The sequence below is a fragment of the Oryza brachyantha genome, chromosome 8, assembly GCF_000231095.2.
Source record: "Oryza brachyantha chromosome 8, ObraRS2, whole genome shotgun sequence".
Taxonomy (NCBI): Eukaryota; Viridiplantae; Streptophyta; class Magnoliopsida; order Poales; family Poaceae; genus Oryza; species Oryza brachyantha.
The window spans coordinates 15997240-16016639 of NC_023170.2; the positions used below are offsets into that span (position 1 = coordinate 15997240).

The following is a 19400-nucleotide window of genomic DNA, read 5'->3' on the forward strand; positions in this document are numbered from 1 at the left end:
GGGAAAAGCCAACAAGTTTTTGTTCCAATCGATTGTCACGTTGCAGGCTATAAAACAAATTTGTGTCATGTCTAATGTCTGCCAAGTTTAATCTACTGGCTTCTTGTTCGCCTAATCCCAATACTCTTATCATCGTATCCCCAAAAATTCCGTCAAGTAAGAGACCTGATGTTATAAATTTGGAGATGAAACCTGCAATTACATGGATTGCCATCAAACCCATCAATTTTGTGCAATCTGGCGCAAAGATGCATCCTTTGTGAATGGTCATGCGAATTATGAATTGTCAAAATTACGAAATGCAAGTTTTTTATTCTTCAAAATTTACAAATTTGTTCCTTAGTAGTTTGTCCAATTTTCCAAGGAGAGAAAAATAAGCAGGTTGTCTGAACTCCCACGACGAAGCTTTGTAATCTCCGGCCTCCGTATTCTTGATTATTTTCGTATTACTCGCGTCTCGCCCTGATCCATGGCGTCGCCGCCGCTCACCTCCCTCTTCTCCGCGGCGGCTCCCCCGGCCGGCGCGTTCGGAGCGCCAGCGTACGCCCGGCTGTGCCCTCACCGGCAGCGGAGGCGGCGGCCGGTGGCGGCGTCGGTGAAGTGGAGGTACAAGGGGACGGCGAGGAAGGAGGCGGTCCTGTCGGAGCTGATCGAGCGGAAGGTGGCGGAGGCGACGGAGGCGTGCGCGGGGGAGGGCGCCGCAGGGGAGGCCGGCTGCCGGGTGGCGTGGGACGAGGTGGAGGAGGTGAGCCAGGCGAGGGCCGACCTCCGCCGCCGCATCGCCGAGGGCGCCGACGACCCCCTCGAGCCCTTCTGCTCCCACAACCCCCTCGCCGACGACTGCGCCGTCGTCTACGGCGACGAATGACCCGCCGCCGCCGCCGTGATCCGCCATGGCGCGTCACTGATCCACCATCGGGTCAGTTCTGAATAGCCCGGACAGGAGGAAGAAATAAACATGGCCCAAATTTGAATTTGAATTTGAATTTTAGTAGAGACGGGATGGAAGAAGGAATAGTGCTAGCTTGTGAGAAATGATAATTTTTCATGGGACTTTCAATTACTTGCGTGTCATTTCAGGTTTGAGGTACCAAGTTTTGTGAATTTCTCTCGAATTTGTCTTGCAAGGGCGTGCACTTCGAACCTGAAACGAAATTGCGAGGCCTGATCCAAATGCCATTGTGCTGTGCATTTGTACTTGTCTTTAGAAGAAATAAGAAGAAAGGATCTAGTAATCCATAGTAAACCGTGTTCAAAATGCATAATTTTTACCAAATTTTTGTGGTTGAACGAGCTTAATTACCCTTCATAGGTACTGCAATATTTTTTTATAAATTACAAATGGAGCTATTCGGTATCTACAGTGGCCGATACTCTGGCATATTTGCAAACGAAAAATAGTTGGTAAATGAAAATTTTATATATGCGTTTTTAGCGTTCTAAAAGTAGAGGGTGGAAAATAAACTTTAATGAAACCCTCTAAAATCAATTTTAAATTTAAGATTAAAAATTCAATTTTTGGCTCATAAGCATAAGAAAAACAAAAAGATGATGTAAAATATCATAAGGTGTGTGTTCATTGGGTGGATTATGAACGGAGAAAAATGCTAATTAAAGTTATAAAACTTGCAAATAACTAAGAAAATGTCATCTAAATAATTAAGAGGTAGAAAGTTTGTAATGGAATCATTTTTCTATAGAGTAAATTTTAACTGCAAATTTTAATCAAATTATCCAAAAACTATGTACTACTAAACTTATCACAGCCTATAAAATAATTGGTAATAAATCTGTATTCTCGTAATAACTAATCAATTTGTAGTTTTGCAAGTCCTGAGAAATGTAGTCGAATTGAAATGTAGCAGGACCAGGACCAATGGATACTGTCAGTTCTGCTGACTTCACTCGATTTCGTCAGTCAGGTAGTAGCAGCACAGCGCTACAACATCAGGCCACTAAGGGGGGGTTTGTTTAGATTGAGAAAATTTTTGGAAGAAATGTCACGTTAAATATTTGATCGGATGTTGGAAGTGTTTTTTGGACACGAATGAAAAAACGAATTTCACGGCTAGCCTGGAAACCGCGAGACGAATCTTTTGAGCCTAATTAATCCGCCATTAGCACATGTTGGTACTGTAGCACTTATGACTAATCATGGACTAATTAGACTCAAAAGATTTGTCTCAAGATTTCTTCTGTAACTATGTAATTAATTTTTTAGTTTATCTATATTTAATGTTTTTTTATTTGTTCAAAAAATCGATGTGATTTTTTTGGAAAAAAATTTTGATAACTAAAACAAGGCCGAAATCGTGGAGCTGCTCCGCCTCCTTTCCCGGCGGTGGCCGGCCGGCTGGCCGGCGTCTCGTCTCATCGCGACACACCCCGTTTTCTCCCCCCTTCTCCTCTTTCCTTCACGCGAGATCACGGCAACGTCTCGCCCCGTCCCGCCCCTCCGCCCGTGCCGCCGGAATCATGCGCCCGGCCGGGAGGAGGAGGACGACGACAGCGAAAGCGAGCTCGCTGTTTTCTGTTTGGTTTTTCTTTTCCCCCGTTGCTTGGCTGGCTGGAATTCTACCGATCGCCAACTCGCCACGACCTCCCAAGTCAACAATGGCGACGAATTCTATCGAGCCCGGTTGCGTCTCCCCGCCGCGCTGATCTGGTGGTGTACGGGACAAGTACTTATTTTATTTTTATTTTTAGTCCCTTGTTCCATTAAATGTTTGGACGTTTATTATAAATAGTAAACGTAGATTATTAATAAAATCTATTTATAATCTTGGACTAATTTACAAGACGAATCTAAACATGCTCTAATTATGGATTAATTTGGCTTAAAAAAATCGTCTAGCAGATTAACACTTATTTATAAAATTAGTTTTTTTATTAATCTATATTTAATATTTTAAATTAATGTTTAAACATCCGATATAACATGGATATCCTAGTCCCGAACACCACGGCATCTCGATCGCCTTTTTTTTTTTTCGCTCTCTCGCCAGCAATTACGCATCAACAAACTCGCGCACTGGAAGGACGGCAACGGTACACGTCCCTTTCAGTTGTTTCTTTCTTTTTTTCCTCCTGTGGCAAGTCACTTTCCGTTTCCAACCCTTGATAGCTTGTTTCCGTATATTTTTTATAAAAGATTTTTATACAGAAGTTCATCGTATTATAATTTTAAAATATATTCTTTAATTTTGCAGTAACTAATTCCATAGTTTTCACTATTAAGATTGTGTTCAGTTTGCAAAATGATTTTGTAAAAACATCATATCATCGATGCGTATGGTTACATATTTTAAGTATTAAACATAGTCTAATTACAAAACTAATTTCAGATTCTGTTTGAAAACCACGAGACAGATCTTTTGAGTCTAATTAATCCATTATAACCACATATTGGTTACTGTGGCACTTATGCTAATCACGTACTAATTAGACTTGAAAGATTCGTCTCATGATCTCACCCATAACTGTATAATTAGTTTAAATATTCATATATATTTAATAATTCATTTAGGTGTTTAAAGATTTGATATGATATTTTTTAAAAAACATAAACATGACATAAATTAAATTTGCGTGGCGTGGTCGTTGGTGGCCGGCAAAAGGGACACGGATCCCGCAGGCGGAGGACGGCGAGAGCCCGTCACCCACGCACCCCTTTCGACCGGGTCGCTTTCACCCGCCTCCCCGCGCGTGATCACCGGTTCGAGTTTTTGAGCAACGTTTCCGAGCCACCGCCGACGACGACGACGCGTTGCGTTCGCTTCCCGCGAACGCGACGGCCGGCACGCGCGCCATGTGACCCGACAGGGGAGCGAGCGATCCATCGTCCAGAGTACTTACTGTCTAGTCCGTGTACGAATGATTATTATAATTTTATTGTACTTTCTCCGTTTCATAACGGAGATGTTTAATTTTTTACTTCTAATATTTAATTATTTGTCTTATTTAAAAATTATCAAAATATCATTTATTTTGCTTATGACTTGATTTATAAGAACATGAGTTAAACATCTTAGCAATTATTATCTAAGGATATAAAAAGGTAAAAAAAATAAAGTATTTTTTATATACACAAGTTTTTCGCACGAAACCCGTTGTTTAGGAGCCTAAAAAACATGCTCGAATAAATAAAAAAATCATAACTGGATTAGAATGCAACCTACTTCATTCGTTCTAAAATATAAGTATATCTAGAACTTAATTTTCGTACCACGGTATAATTATTCATGTATTGATTTTCATGGATTCAATTTTTTAATGAATTTAAAGCCTATAAAATGCTTGGAAAGAGAACCTAATAAACTAATAAATTCAAAATTTAAAAACTGGCTAAATGAAGTGACTTAAAAAGAAAATTTACAATATTATCTTAATATTTATTAAACAACCTGAAAATACATATATTCTCAAGCAGAGGGAACATTTATCCTCTTTGGGGAAAACAATAAAGTGATGACATATTATCCAATTGTATTGCATTGTAACCATTTAAAAATCACTAGTTGTCAAAGATAAAATAGTAATATTCAATATTGCCAAGTAAATACAGACGGAGTAGTTGTCTAGGTCACACGTGGCGTGATCACTTTGTACATGTTCTGCGCACATCAACACTGTTTACAAAAGATGAAATATTTGCACACACATTTTTAATCCCCTAAACTATTATTATTTTTTCAAATCCTTTTTCACACCTAGTTTTTAACTTTCTAACATTTAACTTTTTGGTAGAGAATTAGATCTAACTGTACTACATGACTACCTGGAATTTGCACGTCGCAGGTTGCGTTCCACGGCTGGGTGGTTAATCGGTGCGGAAAACATGATAATATATTAGTACATGATTAATTAATTATTAATTATAAAAGACTAGAAAAATAGATTAATCTAAATTTTTAAAGCAACTTTTCTATAAAAAATTTTCAGCAAAAATCGCATATTTAGCTGTTCAGATACGTACAAATGAGAAGCGAAAGACGCAGCTGGATGACTGAGAACCACTATACAAACGGCGACTTTTTACAATAGGTGTACAATCAAACGGTCCGTGAAATCACGCAACGGCAGCATGCATTCAGTCTATATACCTGTTTGGAGAGTTTTAGATTTTAAAAAGCAGCTGCTTAGTAGCTAGCTTCTATATTCTTAGTTTATTTTTCGGAATCTGTAGTTACATATTCTCAGAAACTATGGACCGTTTAGGACAACCTTTGACAGAAGCTAAAGCTCCAAACAGAGTCTATATAAATAATACTCACGCCGTATGTCACTGCTGTTTGATTGTAGTACTCCTGTCCAGATTAGCTGCACGCCCCCAATACGGCGTATGTATAGTGTTTTCCTATGACTATATATGAGTACGTGCTACTCCAGTCCAGCTTAGCGGCACGCCCCCAATACGGCGTGATCATTGAATCACGCACAGCGCTTGGGCAACATATGTCTGCCATGAAAAACATAATAATCTGTTAGTACATAATTAGTTAATTATTAATTCTTAAAAAAATATAAAATTTATTAATTTATTTTTTTAAACAACTTTCTATAGAAATTTTTTAAAAAAATACACTGTATAACAGTTTGGAAAACATATGCGCAAAAAACGAAAGAGACTTAGTTAACTTATGGTCACAACCAAACGTGGACTTGGTCTAGCCAAATCCGTGCCAAGTGATAGGGGTGACTTCTTGGATCATTTAGAGACAAAGCCAAATAATATATTTGTAGATAAAAATATTTTATAAATAAAAATTATATATTATATATATTTTTAGTTATTTAAAAATTATAGTTAAAAAATAAAATGCAATGAAAAACCCTAAAATATATTTAAAATTTATTAGATAAATATAAACAAAACCGAAAAAAACCAGACGGATAAAAATAGCAGCAATTAACAACTGTGCTGCCGTGTGAACACCAAGAGTGGATGGGGGCCAGCTGGTAGCTCGCAGCAGTGCTACAGCTCATGTTGCTTCTTCAAGGTAAAGTACACAGTATTGTTCATCTTTTTGTGAGGAAATGATGTGGCGTAATTGATTACGAATTAACGAGTGTGGGTGTGGGTTCACAGTTCTGGATATGCCATTTTTTGCAGTTGCAGCTGTGCTCACTCGCTGGTCACGCTGTCATGCCGATGCGCGGGCCCATCGTGTCTCCTAAGTAGATTTGTGATGTAATGACCATGGTGTCTGTGAACTACCTCCGCTTTATAATATAATATAAGAATGTTTTTTTATGATGTGTGACCATTCGTCTTATTTAAAAACTTAGTATAAATATAAAAATGATAAATCATATTTAAAGTTTTTTGATAATAAAATAAGTCACAAGCAAAATAAATAATATTTTCATAATTTTTTAAATAAGACAAATAGTCAAACAAATGAAAAAGTTAAACATCTTACGTTACGAAACGGATGAAGTACATGCACGAGACAAACAAAGATAGTAGGATAGATCACTTTTCTGGCCATCGACTCGATCAGCCATGACAAATGCCAACGATTTATTCGTCCTCGTATTTTATTTCTGGTTATGCAGATAAGCTAAAAATTTAAATTTAGTTTTTTTAAAAAAAATTATCGTATTTTTTTCAGTTTTTACTTTTAAATCAATAAGAGCACGTATATAAAAGTTTTATTTATAAAATATGTTTTATTTATAAATACGTTATTTGCCTTTTTATTAATCCAAACCCTCCTTGTCTCTTCTGATTGTTCGATGCACTTCCTGGTAGCTTGTCATTGTTATGGGATGACGAATCTGAACATAAGCCGTTCGAGTATTGCCATCATGTGAGGTTTATAGTTGAGTCTTACAAGCGATTAAGCTAAATTACATGACAGAGAATCAACAACGATAGCTGAGATAACCACATATTTAGGGGGGATGAAAAACCAGTTCCACAAGCTAAACGAACATGTTAGTGATATCATGATTTGTCATTATCTATCTGTCACTTGTGTGAATGGAAATCATACGCAACAAACCGATATAAATTTATACTATAGATTTATGTTCGAAAAAGATAAAACCCAAAAAAAAACAATTTGGTCTACCCATCAATATTGCTTGATGTTAGTAGTATTTGCATATGAACATAAGAATTTACTTTGAATTTTATTTGGTAAAAAGGGTGTTGTTTTTTAAGGAATAATTAACTTTTTGCCACTCTTAGAAATGGTCCTAACATATTTACCACTGAGCCCACATGTCATAGACACATGAGGATCCATATGTCATAGACAGCGGGTGACAAATATGTTAGGTGTTATTTATAAGAGTGGCAAAAAGTTAAATGCCCCTTTTTTAAAAGAGTTCCACGTAGCAGTAGTACCAAAAGGACCATGGTTATCTAGAAGGTGTACAGATATTCGCATCTAGTCAATACATACTTGAGGAGATGGCGACATACAACCAAATTATTGGCAGGTATTCACCGTTTTACATGAACTAATTGTTTAGGTTTAATTTATATACAAAAGGTATTACTAATATTATCTATAATTAAAATACTGTTAATAACAAAATTTTGTGTAGTTCACCTTCTTTCCTTTTTCACTTGCAAAAGAATAACACGATTTAATCGGGAAAAATATACACAAGTAGATATGTTGTGATAGTAAACAATTTGATAAATTATTTTAAAGTATCCAAGAGTAGTGGATCTTTAATCATCTAATAACCTAAGAAGAAAACACCCTTGGAGGATGTGATATATAGTCGCCAAAGTTGGTGTTGCCTTTATATATAGTCGCTGAGAACCATACGAGTACAGGGTTGAAGCTAACACTCTTGTAGTCCACTCTAATACTAGGTGTCGACGAAGTTGGTGGCTATTGGCGAGGCTGCTCCATTAAACTCGATCTGGTGTGGCTTGTGTTTGTCTTGAGACTTATTCTCCCCCTCCCCCCTCCCCCCCGTGTGAGGCCTTTATATCTATACCGAGGAGATATCCCCCTTCTCCAAGGAGGAATCGAAAAGGGCCTTATAGACTACGGCTAAGTAGGTTGGATTGTACATGGATCATACTAGTTATCATTTCTTATCCGATTACCATTCTCTTCCTTTATCGCATGCTTTCCAAAGAGTCGAGATACCTAGTCCTATTCAATAGGGTATGTGGCATTCCCAAGGATAAGTTAGCACAAATTTCTAGGTGCCCTTCCCACTAACCCATTGGGAAAATTGCTAACCTACTTGCCATCTCAATACAAACAATTACAATAATGATGAAAATAACCAAATTAGTTCCAAACTTACTAGTTTGTTGAACCGATCATTTTTTATTTAACTCACTCAAGTATCGCTTTGGGGTGGTGTGGATAATTAATTTAAGGTACCTTTTAATTTATTTCTCATTTTAAATACTAAAAGTATGGCCATAGTGGCACAATTTAGTGCCTAATTTTAGTTTTCGCATGTATATCATGTATGATGAGATAATTAGAATATGGAAAAGTACAAATTACCACATAAACTTTTGCACTAGTCCAATTCATCCCTTGAATTGCAATACCAATCATTTAACCTTGAATTTTTTTAAACCAAACAAATTACCACCAGGTTGATTTGAGGGTGATTTTGGTCATGGCACTCTAGTCACCCAACACAAATAACATAAGTTATGGGGCCCACCTTTTAGCACAAGCACCAGCTTCTTCTCACCCCTCTCTCTCCCCTTCCTCTTTCTAGATCTAGGCGCAATCACCACTTGTCTACAATCAGACGGATGTGCACCGAGGTTGGAGGAGGGGAGGTGGTGACGCATGGGGGCCAAGCTAATAGAGTCGGCTCATGGGCCCATCATGAGTTTACCATCACAAGGATCATGTCCAATGCTAGCTAGCAACCTCCAGAACCACCTCCACCCTTGCCACCATCAGATCTAAAGAAGTGGGAAGGTAAGTGGGTGTCTCCATCTTCTCCGTCCACCACCGTCATCCTCCTCTTTCAACAAGCTTGAGTTCCACCATTGACCATTGTACACCGCCTCTAGCATTCTCAAGCTCCATTGTTGACCATGACCCGTAGTGCTCTCCCCTATACTGCTCGCCACCCTCCGCCCAAACTTCCTTTTGCCGCTTCTCCCCCTTTAGTCTTGAGCTTTGGCGCAGACCATTGTCCCTCCTCCAGTGCTCTCTTGCTCCATGGCCATTAATTGTGTTCATCCATGTTGCCGACTACGAGCCATTAGGCATTGAGCAGAGAGAGACAAGTGAGATGAGACAAACATATGACATGTGGAACCTATGTTTTTTAAAAATATATTTTTTGCTTATTGGATGCCGTGTTTAGTGGAAATAGATGATGATTGACCACTTTCAAATCAACTTGGTGGGCAATTTGTCCAATTTTAAAAAGTTTAGGCTTAGAAATATTTGTATTGTAATTTAGGAGGGGATGAATCGAACGAACACAAAAGATTAGGGGGTAATTCGTACTTTGTCTCTTAGAATACATATGTATGATGACTTAAGTAAGTTTGCATAAGTTGATAGCTAGAAATACATTGCAAATAATATAAACCCAAAATACACATAGACATAGCTTAATTTCGACCAAACTTTACCGAAAAGATAGCCTATAATATTATTATGTTTCATTTGTCACATTATCATCCTAACAATATAGTAACAAAATTTATTATCGTTATAGTGCTATAATATTATTATCACATGTTAAATCAACGCAGTGTCATTCCAACCAAAAACTTTATAAGAGAATAAAACATAATGATGTATTTCACTTGGCACATTATCATCCCAAACAACACAATGAGATCATAAAGGGATAAAAAGACTAATAAAGCTTATTGCGTATGCAATGTCACAATAGTTAGCATGGTTATCAATAAATAAGGGGGATAAAAATCAAGATAAACTCACCACACCAACGTGGAGGAGTCCTACTCCAATATAGGCAAAGAAGATAAGAGCTGAGCAATCGCAACTCCACCAATACCAAAAGACATCATAATCCCTGTGACACCATAAAACTTTACTATAAAAGAAAGCTTAGTATTGTATTGCATTTGCATATTATCATCCTAACGAAATTACACCACAAAAAGTAAAAAGTCTAACATATTTTATTATTGTCATAATGTTATTATCAACATGCCAAGTCCACATGGTGTCACTCGAACCAAAGCTTTATACGAGAGAAGGTAACATAACGATATATTTTGTTTGGCACATTATCATCCCAGAAATACAATGACACCATAAAGAGACAAAAATACTAACTGATTGTACTGTCTTATAATGTCAAGATAACATCATTTTCAATAAGTAAAGAAAAGAAAAACCAAGATAAAGACGTCACACCAACGTGGAGAAGTCCTACTGCATATAGATAGAGAGGATAAAACCGAACGGTACAAATTTCGTAGGACTCAATTTCAAAAGGAAAATAAACTTAAAACATCCTTTATTCATCCTCTTGTTGCCTTTCTCTAAAATTTCCATAGGGGTCATAATTTGTCGTACCTTCACCTTGAACTAATCTCTGAACCTTATATCATACAAAAGATTAGTTTCTTAATGTTTTTTTCAGTAATCATCCAAAACTCATCTGAGAGGCTCGATGCACTTTCACCTATCAAGGCTAGTAGATGGCATGTAGCGCTAATGACTAGGGTCCTAGGGGCAGTAATGAGGACTACATGGAGATGACGACATAGAGGGGCAGCAACCAATGTGGTCACCTGGAGACCTAGGCATGGAGAACGGGAGGAGCAACAGTCATTTGCCAGCCTAGTCGTCTACTTGCTTGAAGCCCTAGCACGGTGGCACTAGCAGCGTAGGGGTTAGCGTGGGGATTTAATAACTATGTGAGCTAAGGTAGGGTAAGGGTTGGTTGATCGGGGGATTAGAGATTTAGGGTTGAGAATATATACTGTTACTCAATTCGTCCACCAAACATACCAGCTGGGTCTTAAAATATGCTATTTTTAGAGGGGTAGCATATACCATGAAGACCCCACAGATCAACCATCTCCCCTATCTCGCCCCCATAAATTTTTGTGGCCCACTGAAAGCCCTCATTGGAGTAATTGCTAACATAGTAGCCATCTTCACACAAAAAAATATAGAAAAGATAAAAATAACCAAATCTCTCAAATTACTAGTTTGTTCAACCAATTTAATTTTCATTTAACCCACTTGAGGCTCGTTTGGGATGGTGTGGGAGAAATAATTATAAATAGCTTTTAAGATACTTTCTTGTTTTAAACAGTAAAATATAACCATAATGACTATACAAATTTAGTGCACACTAATAGTTTTCACACGTACGCCATGCACGAGGTTATTAGTGTACATATATAATAAGACGACTTACGTAATTTGGCACAAGCTGTTCACATAATACATGCAAATTATATAAAACCAAAATACACGTAGACGTGACATCATTTTGACAAAAAGAATATACCAGAAAAGACAACTTTTGTTGGATTTCTTTTGGCACATTATCGTCCTAATAACAAAATGATTCCATGGACAATAAATATTCTAACAAATTTTATGTGGGGAAGGCAACATAGTGATATATTTTGTTTGGCACATTATCATCCAAACAACACAATGACATTGTAAAGAGATAAAAAAGCACTAACAAACTTATTGTGATGCTATACGATATCACGATAACATCGTCATCCATAAGTGTAAAGGAAATAAAATTCGAGATAAACACAAACACAACCACATCAACAGATAAAAAGTACATCATACTATACGATAGCAACATTGTCAATACATACAAAGAAAAGAGTGAAGTGCACCAGCGATCCCTAAACTTGTGTGCATGTGTCATCTAGGTCTCTGAACTCTCAAAATGCATTTTTGGGTTCCTGAACTTGTCCGGAGGTGTCATATAGGTCCATTCGGGCTCCGACCCGTTCCATCCGCTGCCGTGACATGCCACGGTGGCACCTACGTGTTGTTGGGCCATATAGATCCCACATGTCATTATATCTCTCCTCCTAATTCTTTTCTCTCTCTTCTCGTAGGCGCCACCGTGACATGCCACGTCAGTGGATGGAGCGGGTTGAAGCCGTTTGGACCTATATGATACCCTCGGACAAGTTCAGAAACCAAAAATATATTTTGAGAGTTCAGAGAACTAGATGACACATGCACACAAGTTTAGTTTAGAGACCGTTGATTCACTTGACTCTAAATAAAATAATTCGAGATAAACAAGTACACACCGCATCAGCTTGGAGAGGGGAGTCCTGCCATCTACGGATAGAGGGGAGGATAAAAACCCCAACAGATCCCGTCGGCGACAGATCCAACTCCCCCGCGGCTTGCCTTGATCTGCCCTCCATCTCATCTCGTCTTCCGCCGTGGTTTAACACTCCGCGCCTCAGGCGGCTCCTCCTCCTCCTGATCGCGTCGTCCTCGTCACCGGCAGAGAGACGGCGGCGGCGAGGGCGAGGAGGGCTCCCCTGATCCGCCTCCTCCTGGCGTGTCCGTGAACGGTAAGCACCTTGCGCCTGCCCGTCGTTTGGTTCTCGTGTGGGTTGGGGTGCGGGGTTGGATCTGTGGCATGCAGGTGGCTGGTGAGGTGGCTGACGATGTTTGTTTGTTTTTTTTTGGTGTTTTGGTTTGGATCGGTGCAGGATCGGGGACGCGGCGGCAATGGCGGCGGAGGAGGCGGCGTGCGGCGGCGGAGTCGAGGTGCGGGAGGCGGAATTGCCGGTGGAGGAGGCACCGGCCGCCTCGGAGGAGTCGAAGGAGACGGTGGAGGGCGTGGGCGAGGAGGTGAGTGGCCCCGTCGTGGCTGCGAACGGCGATTCCGGCGATCTCTCTGGGAAGGTCTCGAATCTGGTGGCCAGGCCAGATCCGGCTGTCATTGGGGAGGAGGTGGTGGAGTCCAATGCTGCATTGGGTTGTGCCGGGACTGTTCATGAGGGTGGTGTTGACGGCGGCCTTGACGCTGGGGCGGTGGACGATGCTCCCATAGCGAACGGGCATGTGCAGCATGAGGCGCCAGCTTGTGTGGTAGAGGAGGTTAATGGTGATCAGGCTGGTTTGGAGATCGCTGAATTGGTAGAACAGGAAGAACAGGAGGTGAATGGTCAGGAGCTGGAGGGGATGATTGTTAGTACAGCTGATGAACATGATGATCACACCAAGAGGAGTACTGCCGCAGAATCTAAGGTTCATGTGGAGGATGGTTTGACTAAAGCAGTGGCTGCTGATGCAACTGATTTGATAAAGCATGAGGCCATCAATGGAGAACAGGATAATGGACACATGACCAATGGGCATGGTCAAATTGAAGCAGAGGTCAATTCTGTGAAACCAGTGGACCAGGAGGTCACTGGTATAATTCGGTATGGTTTAAATGGTTCTGTGATCAATGTGCATGGCCACACTGATGCAAGTGCTGATGTTCATGTGGCTGATGCGGTTTTTGAAGTTAAGGGCAACAAGAGCAAAGGGAAAGACATTTCAGTAATTGAGGAGCTGGTTACAGCTACTGTAGATCATGACCAGGCAGATATTCCAATGACTAATGGACATGATCAGGTGGAGAGGGGTTCTGATTCCGGTGAAGTTGATACCAAGTCTGAGGTATGTGGTGAGAAAAACGGAGAATGTGCTACTGATGCCACAGAACTTGTCAGGCAGGATGCAGCCACCGGAGAACAGGGGACAGAAAATGCATATGTGGTCAGTGCATGTGATCATTCAAACACAAATGCTAATTCTGATGAAACTCCTACGCATATTTTGTTTAGTTCCAACGAAAGCTGCATGGTACAAAGTGTTGTAGAGTCCATGGAAGTGCATCATGAAGAAACCCTTAAGGTTGTAGATCAATGCACGGAGGGGATTGCAAAATTAGCTAAGGTTGCCGGAGAAGATATCCTTACGAATGGGTGTGAGAATGTGCACAACAAGCAAGACACTTTGCAAGGCACAATCACGTCTGGAGTTGATAAGGCAGCAAATGCTTATGTTGTGGAGGAAAATGAGGACACTTTCACTGACAGTACTGAGAAAAAAGAAAAACATGAGAAGACAAACGATACTCTAGAAGGTCATGACAACTTCGAAGTTGCTGAAGTTGAGAAAGTGGAGTTCACTGCTGAAGTAGAAGCCCATGACAACTTCACTGAGAAAGTGGAGACCAGGGACTTGGAAAATTTCAGTGGTGAAGAGAAAGAGGAGACCAGGGAGCATGCTAGTTTGAGGGAAGCAAGTTTAGTTTCTGATCAACAACAAGACACTAAGGGAGAGCTTTCAGCTATAATTGTCAATCATGTAGCTGATAACACTGAACTGAAGCAAGAGTCTGATTCTGATATGGAGATTTTTGATGGTGCTAAGCTATACTCTGCCACTGCTCCAGCAGTTATTTCTGCTCTACATGGTGAGACAAGGTCCCAAGATTTGTCTGAGGTTCATAATTCAATTCGTGCTTGCGATAGGGGAACTTCAAGTGATGCACTGACAGGACATAACGATTCTAAAGAAAATTATACTGCTTCTGTTGTTCAAGTTGAACAAGCTGGCCCTTCACCAGATGATGTCAATTGCCCTGCAAATGCATTCACTGCATCTTCTTGTATGGCTAAAACAGAATATGTGCAAGGTATATACTGATCATTTCCTTCCTTCAATTTCCTAAGTAGTACAGAAAAATAATTATGGAATGTAGAAAAATAATTATGTATGTGTAAGGTAGTATATACTGATTATTTCCTTCCATTATTTTGTAAGTTATTTTGCAATAAAATTAATTATATCTCAATTTTTTTACAGTAACAGATATAGCTGACACAGATATAACTGGGAACGGCTGTGAGTTGCAATTAGAAATCAATATGGACAACGAAGACAGAAGAGATTTACACGTTATTAAACCGCATTCACTATATCTAATGCAAGTTCCAAGATTTATGAAGGAATCTCACTGGGCAAAGATACAGGATGCCCAAATTCATCTGGACGAGTTAACACAAAAGCGAGATGCAATTAATCTTCTTAGGCAAAAGAAGAAGGTAGGGAAATCACTTACATTTCTTTATCTACTTCATTTTACAATTTACAAGATTCTTACCTATTTTAAATTTATTTATTATATTTATAGGCTTTATGCGATGAGTACCGAGAGCAGCTAGAAGCTGCACGGCAAGAGGAAAGGGGAGCTAGAACTGCACACGGTGATAAAAAAAATGATTTAAATAGTGTGCAATCAATGATCGGAAGAATGAACAGAGCAAATTCAATTCAAGAAATTGATGACATGGTTAGCCGTTGTCATACATTCCTTCAATTTCACCAATAATTTTTTCTATATATATAATTATGGAATTTTTCTCTATATATAATTATATGGTGTAATTTCTATTTTGTGCATCTGTTTACGATTTTTGGCATACATTCCTTGAATTTCACCTATAATTTTTTATATAGAATTATGGAATTTTTCTCTATATATAATTACTGTGTAGTTTGTATTTTGTGCATCTGTGCAATTTCTGTTCTGGTCTGCGACCAATGATTATTGATTTGTTTTTTTATAATTTAGATTGCAATGAAGGAAAAGATTATAGCACATGAATCTATTTCTTTGAAAGAAGAGAAACGTCTTCTTCAAGATATCAAAGAACTAAAAGCTCAAAAAAAGCAGTTGTATTCCAATATGGGCTCAAAAGCAGAAATGGGTGAAGTATTCCAACAGAAAGAGCATATTCATGAGCAGCATAAGGTATCATAGGAGAGACTCTCTAAGTTTTTTATTTACTTCTTAGTTTCATTATTTTTCATATTAATATTTTTTTTCTTATTTAGATTCTGAAGAAAGACTCCGATGTACTCCTGACTAATTTGAAGTCCCTGGAGGATAAAACAAGAGTGATCAAGAAAGCTTTTGATGATGAAAGAGATGCTCTTAGAAAATTAACTCAAGAGCACCAAGCTGCTCACGAAGTACGTCAAAAAGCCTATGACGAGTGGGTTGAGCTGAAAAAGGAACCAGCAAAGAAGGTACAAGCTTTGATAAGCTTTGATCAAGTGGAAATTTCATTCTTCACCTGACAAGCCTATGTCTATTTGCTTATATTACCATTTCTTTTGCAATTTTATCATACACTTTGAAAACACACTTGATAAACTTTATATTCCATACCACTTGAGTCTGTTAAGACAAGCGCATAACTAGTACATCAGATGATGTACTGAATCTTGGCAGATAATTGTAATATTATACACCAAAACAGGCCTCCTATAGTCAATAAAAGGCAGGAGTACTCTATTTCCTAACAAATGTTGCTTTAATTGTAGCTATAGATGTTCATCACATGGTTATATACCCAAAAGAATGAGAGTAAACTTGAGGGTTGACCACAGAGGAATCTCTTTCAGAAACACACCTTACCTGTGCATCGCACATTGTTCAGAATATTCTTGGGAATATTTCAGAAACACATCGGCATTCCTTGAGTAACTAACTAGTATTTAACTCCACTGCATGATACCTACTGATCACACATTGTTCAGAATACCACCAGTGTACCCCAACATAGGGTTCATTTCATCTAAAAGAATTGAAGCTCTTCTATGATGTGAAAGCTGAGTAGTTTTCTTGTTTTTTGTATTGCAGAACAGGTTCTTTTTCATGTACAGGAAGGATAGTGCAGATGCACAAAAGTATCGAGCCAATAAGGACTTGACGGGACTATTGTCATTTTGCAATAATCAGGTACGACAGAGTTGTTTCAGTTCTCTTTCACTCGATTTACCTTTTTTCCATTAATCTTTTTGTGGTCCAGTGCATCAGGAACAAAATTGTAGGAACTCCTCCTAAATGCAGGAGGTTGCTCCTACATTTTTGAGAAAAATGCATGAGGTTGCATTGGATTCAACTCTATTTCTGTTTCAGTGATTAGTCAGTTGTAGTGGTCTTTATTAACTGTTTATGCATCAACATTCACCTCTCTCTTAAAGCTGCTTTCCTTTATTTGGAAAGGACTGAATCTAACACACCCCTTCTAACAAGAGAGAGAGAGAGACAGAGAGAGAGAGAGAGAGAGAGAGAGATGGCTACTGATATAATGTTTATAATCCTGCTATACAACAAGCGGTCACCAACGATCTGGATGTCGTTGTTTTGACGAATGTTTCAATTTTTTCTGATACTGTCACTTCAACCAGTCTAATGAGATATGCATAAATGGCTACTGATATAAAGTTTTACAATCCTGCCATACAATAAGCAGTTCATCACCAACATTTTGGGTGCCCTTGTTTTGATGAATGTTTGCCAATTTTTCTGACTTCAGGTAGAAAGTTTCATGGAGTTGTGGAATAAGGATGATGATTTTCGTAGGCAGTATGTTGAATCAAACAAGATTAGCACGCTGCGGAGATTAGGGACCTCGGATGGAAGAAAACTTGGCCCTGATGAGGTTCCTCCAGAAATTCCAAGATATTCCAATAGAATGCAGAGCAATCCATCTCTCCTCCCTGTCCCAAGCACACATGTATCCACTTCAGCTTCAGAAGCAATGCCCGCAAAGCCTGCTTCAGCCATAACAAGTGTAGAAGAAAAAACATTTCCAGTCTTGCAAGGTTCCAAGAACAGCAAGCCTTCCAAACCTAAAGTTGCTGGTAACTCTTCCAGTAAAGGCACACCTGGAGGTCCAATGCCTGAAAGAGAAGATTTGGAAAAATCTGAAAATGAAAAAATGCATAAGATGGAAGAATCTGAAGTGGAAAAAATTCATAGAATGGAAAAGGAGTTGGAGCTGTCAAGGAAGGCAGCGGAATTGGCTATCAAGGAGGAGGAATTTAGACAGGAGAAAGCTGCAGCTGAAAAAGAACGTCTCCGGCTGGAGCAAAAGGCAAAAGCTAAGGAAGCTGAAGAGAGGAAGAGGCGGAAAGCAGAAAAGGCCCTGGAAAGAGCTGAGTTCAGAGCAAGGAAGGAAGCAGAGCTAATGGAAAAGGTTTGTAATTCAATGTACTACCATGGACGTAAAATGTGGTCCTTCTGTTGTGGTATGCTCCATGCTTTCCATTTAAGTTATGAAATTTCTGAACATTTTTTTGTTGAATCACTTGCAGAAGAAAGCAAAAAAGGATAAAACAAGAGGGTCAACATCTGTAGCCTCGGTAAATGGTAGTGGTGAGGGCACTGCAGAAGCTATAGTGCCTAATGATCCTGATTCTAGCACCACAGAGAACAGTCGAGGAGGAGATTTTTCGCAACATAAAGCTATGAAGAAGAAGACCTCTAGACCATCTGTTGTACTCAAGCAGCTCAATAAGATGGATCCCATGCCATTGCCACTGCGTAACAAGGGCAGAAGGAAAATGCGGCAATACATTATGGTGGCTGTGGCAGCAGTGGTCTCAGTGCTTGCATTGGTTGTGGCAAACAAATATGTACCCTCCAATTTTAGGGCTTCATCGTCCTAAATTGGGTGAGGGTAACATGATGAGCACTCTTTTTGCAATTAGTTGATGTGTGGAGTATATTGACATATAGCAGTGGGTGATTCATTCGAGTGATACCCACCCGGATCTTACTACATAGGACTGCTTGCTTGATTGGATGCTTGGTGTCAGCATAAGTATTTATTCTCTTATAGATTTCATACTGGAAGAGCATCATATTTACCTACATTATGGATGTTTGGTGGAATATTCGTTATTATTATAGTACAAGTACAATAATGATAAAAAAAATGTATTACAGATATGTCTTATAATGACCTTATGCAATTATCATTTATTCTTGGAAGAAAAATGATTTGCTCACGATGCCTTTGCTGCTGAGTTTTGACATTCCATTATCCAATAATATGGTTTTTACTACATGGCTCTGGTTCCCTTGAGCATATGTGGGTTTCGAAATGAAGAGCCACAACCCAGATATTTTTCAGGATTGTATGCATTGCTGACAACCACTTCTACCATTTACATCTCTTAAAGCTGTTTGGCCTAAGGTGACAGATCTGGCTGGACACCAGGACAGGTAATGGCCTTCAAAAATGGATCTCCATTGATGTTGAGAGGAGGTAAGACGGTGCCTTCTTAGCACAGCCAGCAGACCTAGCGATAGGTATTTTTCTTTCTAGATTAGTCTGGAGTCAGTTTAAAGTTTCATGAAACATCCATATTCTATTCGATGAAAATATTTCATTGCTGGCATGCTTGTTTTCTCTATTCTTGTATTGGGCATAGATGTTGGTGGATGATAAAGATGACCTCCTGAGGCCATATGGATTTCCTGTGTGTCCATACATGCGGTGCTACAATCATTGGAAATAAATGATTTATTGTTAGAATTTATTGTTCTTGCTTGATTTCTTGTATTGTTGATATGCTTGCTATACTGTATTGATGATGCATTCTGTA

The 19400-nt window shown here is 39.1% G+C and overlaps 2 protein-coding genes across 3 annotated transcripts; both read left to right on the forward strand.

Annotated features, from left to right (window-relative positions):
- The first annotated feature begins 383 nt into the window (after positions 1-383).
- Positions 384-1294, forward strand: LOC102712465 (calvin cycle protein CP12-3, chloroplastic-like). Its single transcript, XM_006659520.3, has one exon. It carries the CDS (start codon positions 470-472, stop codon positions 866-868), a length of 399 nt encoding a protein of 132 aa, XP_006659583.1. The 5' UTR covers positions 384-469; the 3' UTR covers positions 869-1294.
- Positions 1295-12356: 11062 nt separating this feature from the next.
- Positions 12357-18789, forward strand: LOC102718863. Of its 2 annotated transcripts, none has more exons than XM_006660214.3 (9): positions 12357-12508; positions 12650-14631; positions 14802-15040; positions 15130-15288; positions 15571-15750; positions 15834-16028; positions 16645-16743; positions 17324-17986; positions 18105-18789. In XM_006660214.3, the coding sequence occupies exons 2-9, from the start codon at positions 12669-12671 to the stop codon at positions 18456-18458; spliced, it is 3852 nt and encodes a 1283-aa protein (XP_006660277.1). In that variant the 5' UTR covers positions 12357-12508; positions 12650-12668; the 3' UTR covers positions 18459-18789. The 2 variants fall into 2 exon arrangements, with proteins under 2 accessions (XP_006660277.1, XP_015695995.1); XM_015840509.2 differs by having other exon boundaries at positions 14808-15040.
- Positions 18790-19400: the final 611 nt, after the last annotated feature.

Excerpts from the sequence above, each read along its gene's own strand:
- LOC102712465 (XM_006659520.3), top strand. The coding sequence starts at position 470 with ATGGCGTCGCCGCCGCTCACCTCCCTCTTCTCCGCGGCGGCTCCCCCG.
- LOC102718863 (XM_006660214.3), top strand. The coding sequence starts at position 12,669 with ATGGCGGCGGAGGAGGCGGCGTGCGGCGGCGGAGTCGAGGTGCGGGAG. Across the intron at positions 15,041-15,129 it reads TTCTTAGGCAAAAGAAGAAG|GCTTTATGCGATGAGTACCG; the intron begins GTAGGGAAATCA and ends TTATATTTATAG. Across the intron at positions 16,029-16,644 it reads AAAAGGAACCAGCAAAGAAG|AACAGGTTCTTTTTCATGTA; the intron begins GTACAAGCTTTG and ends TTTGTATTGCAG.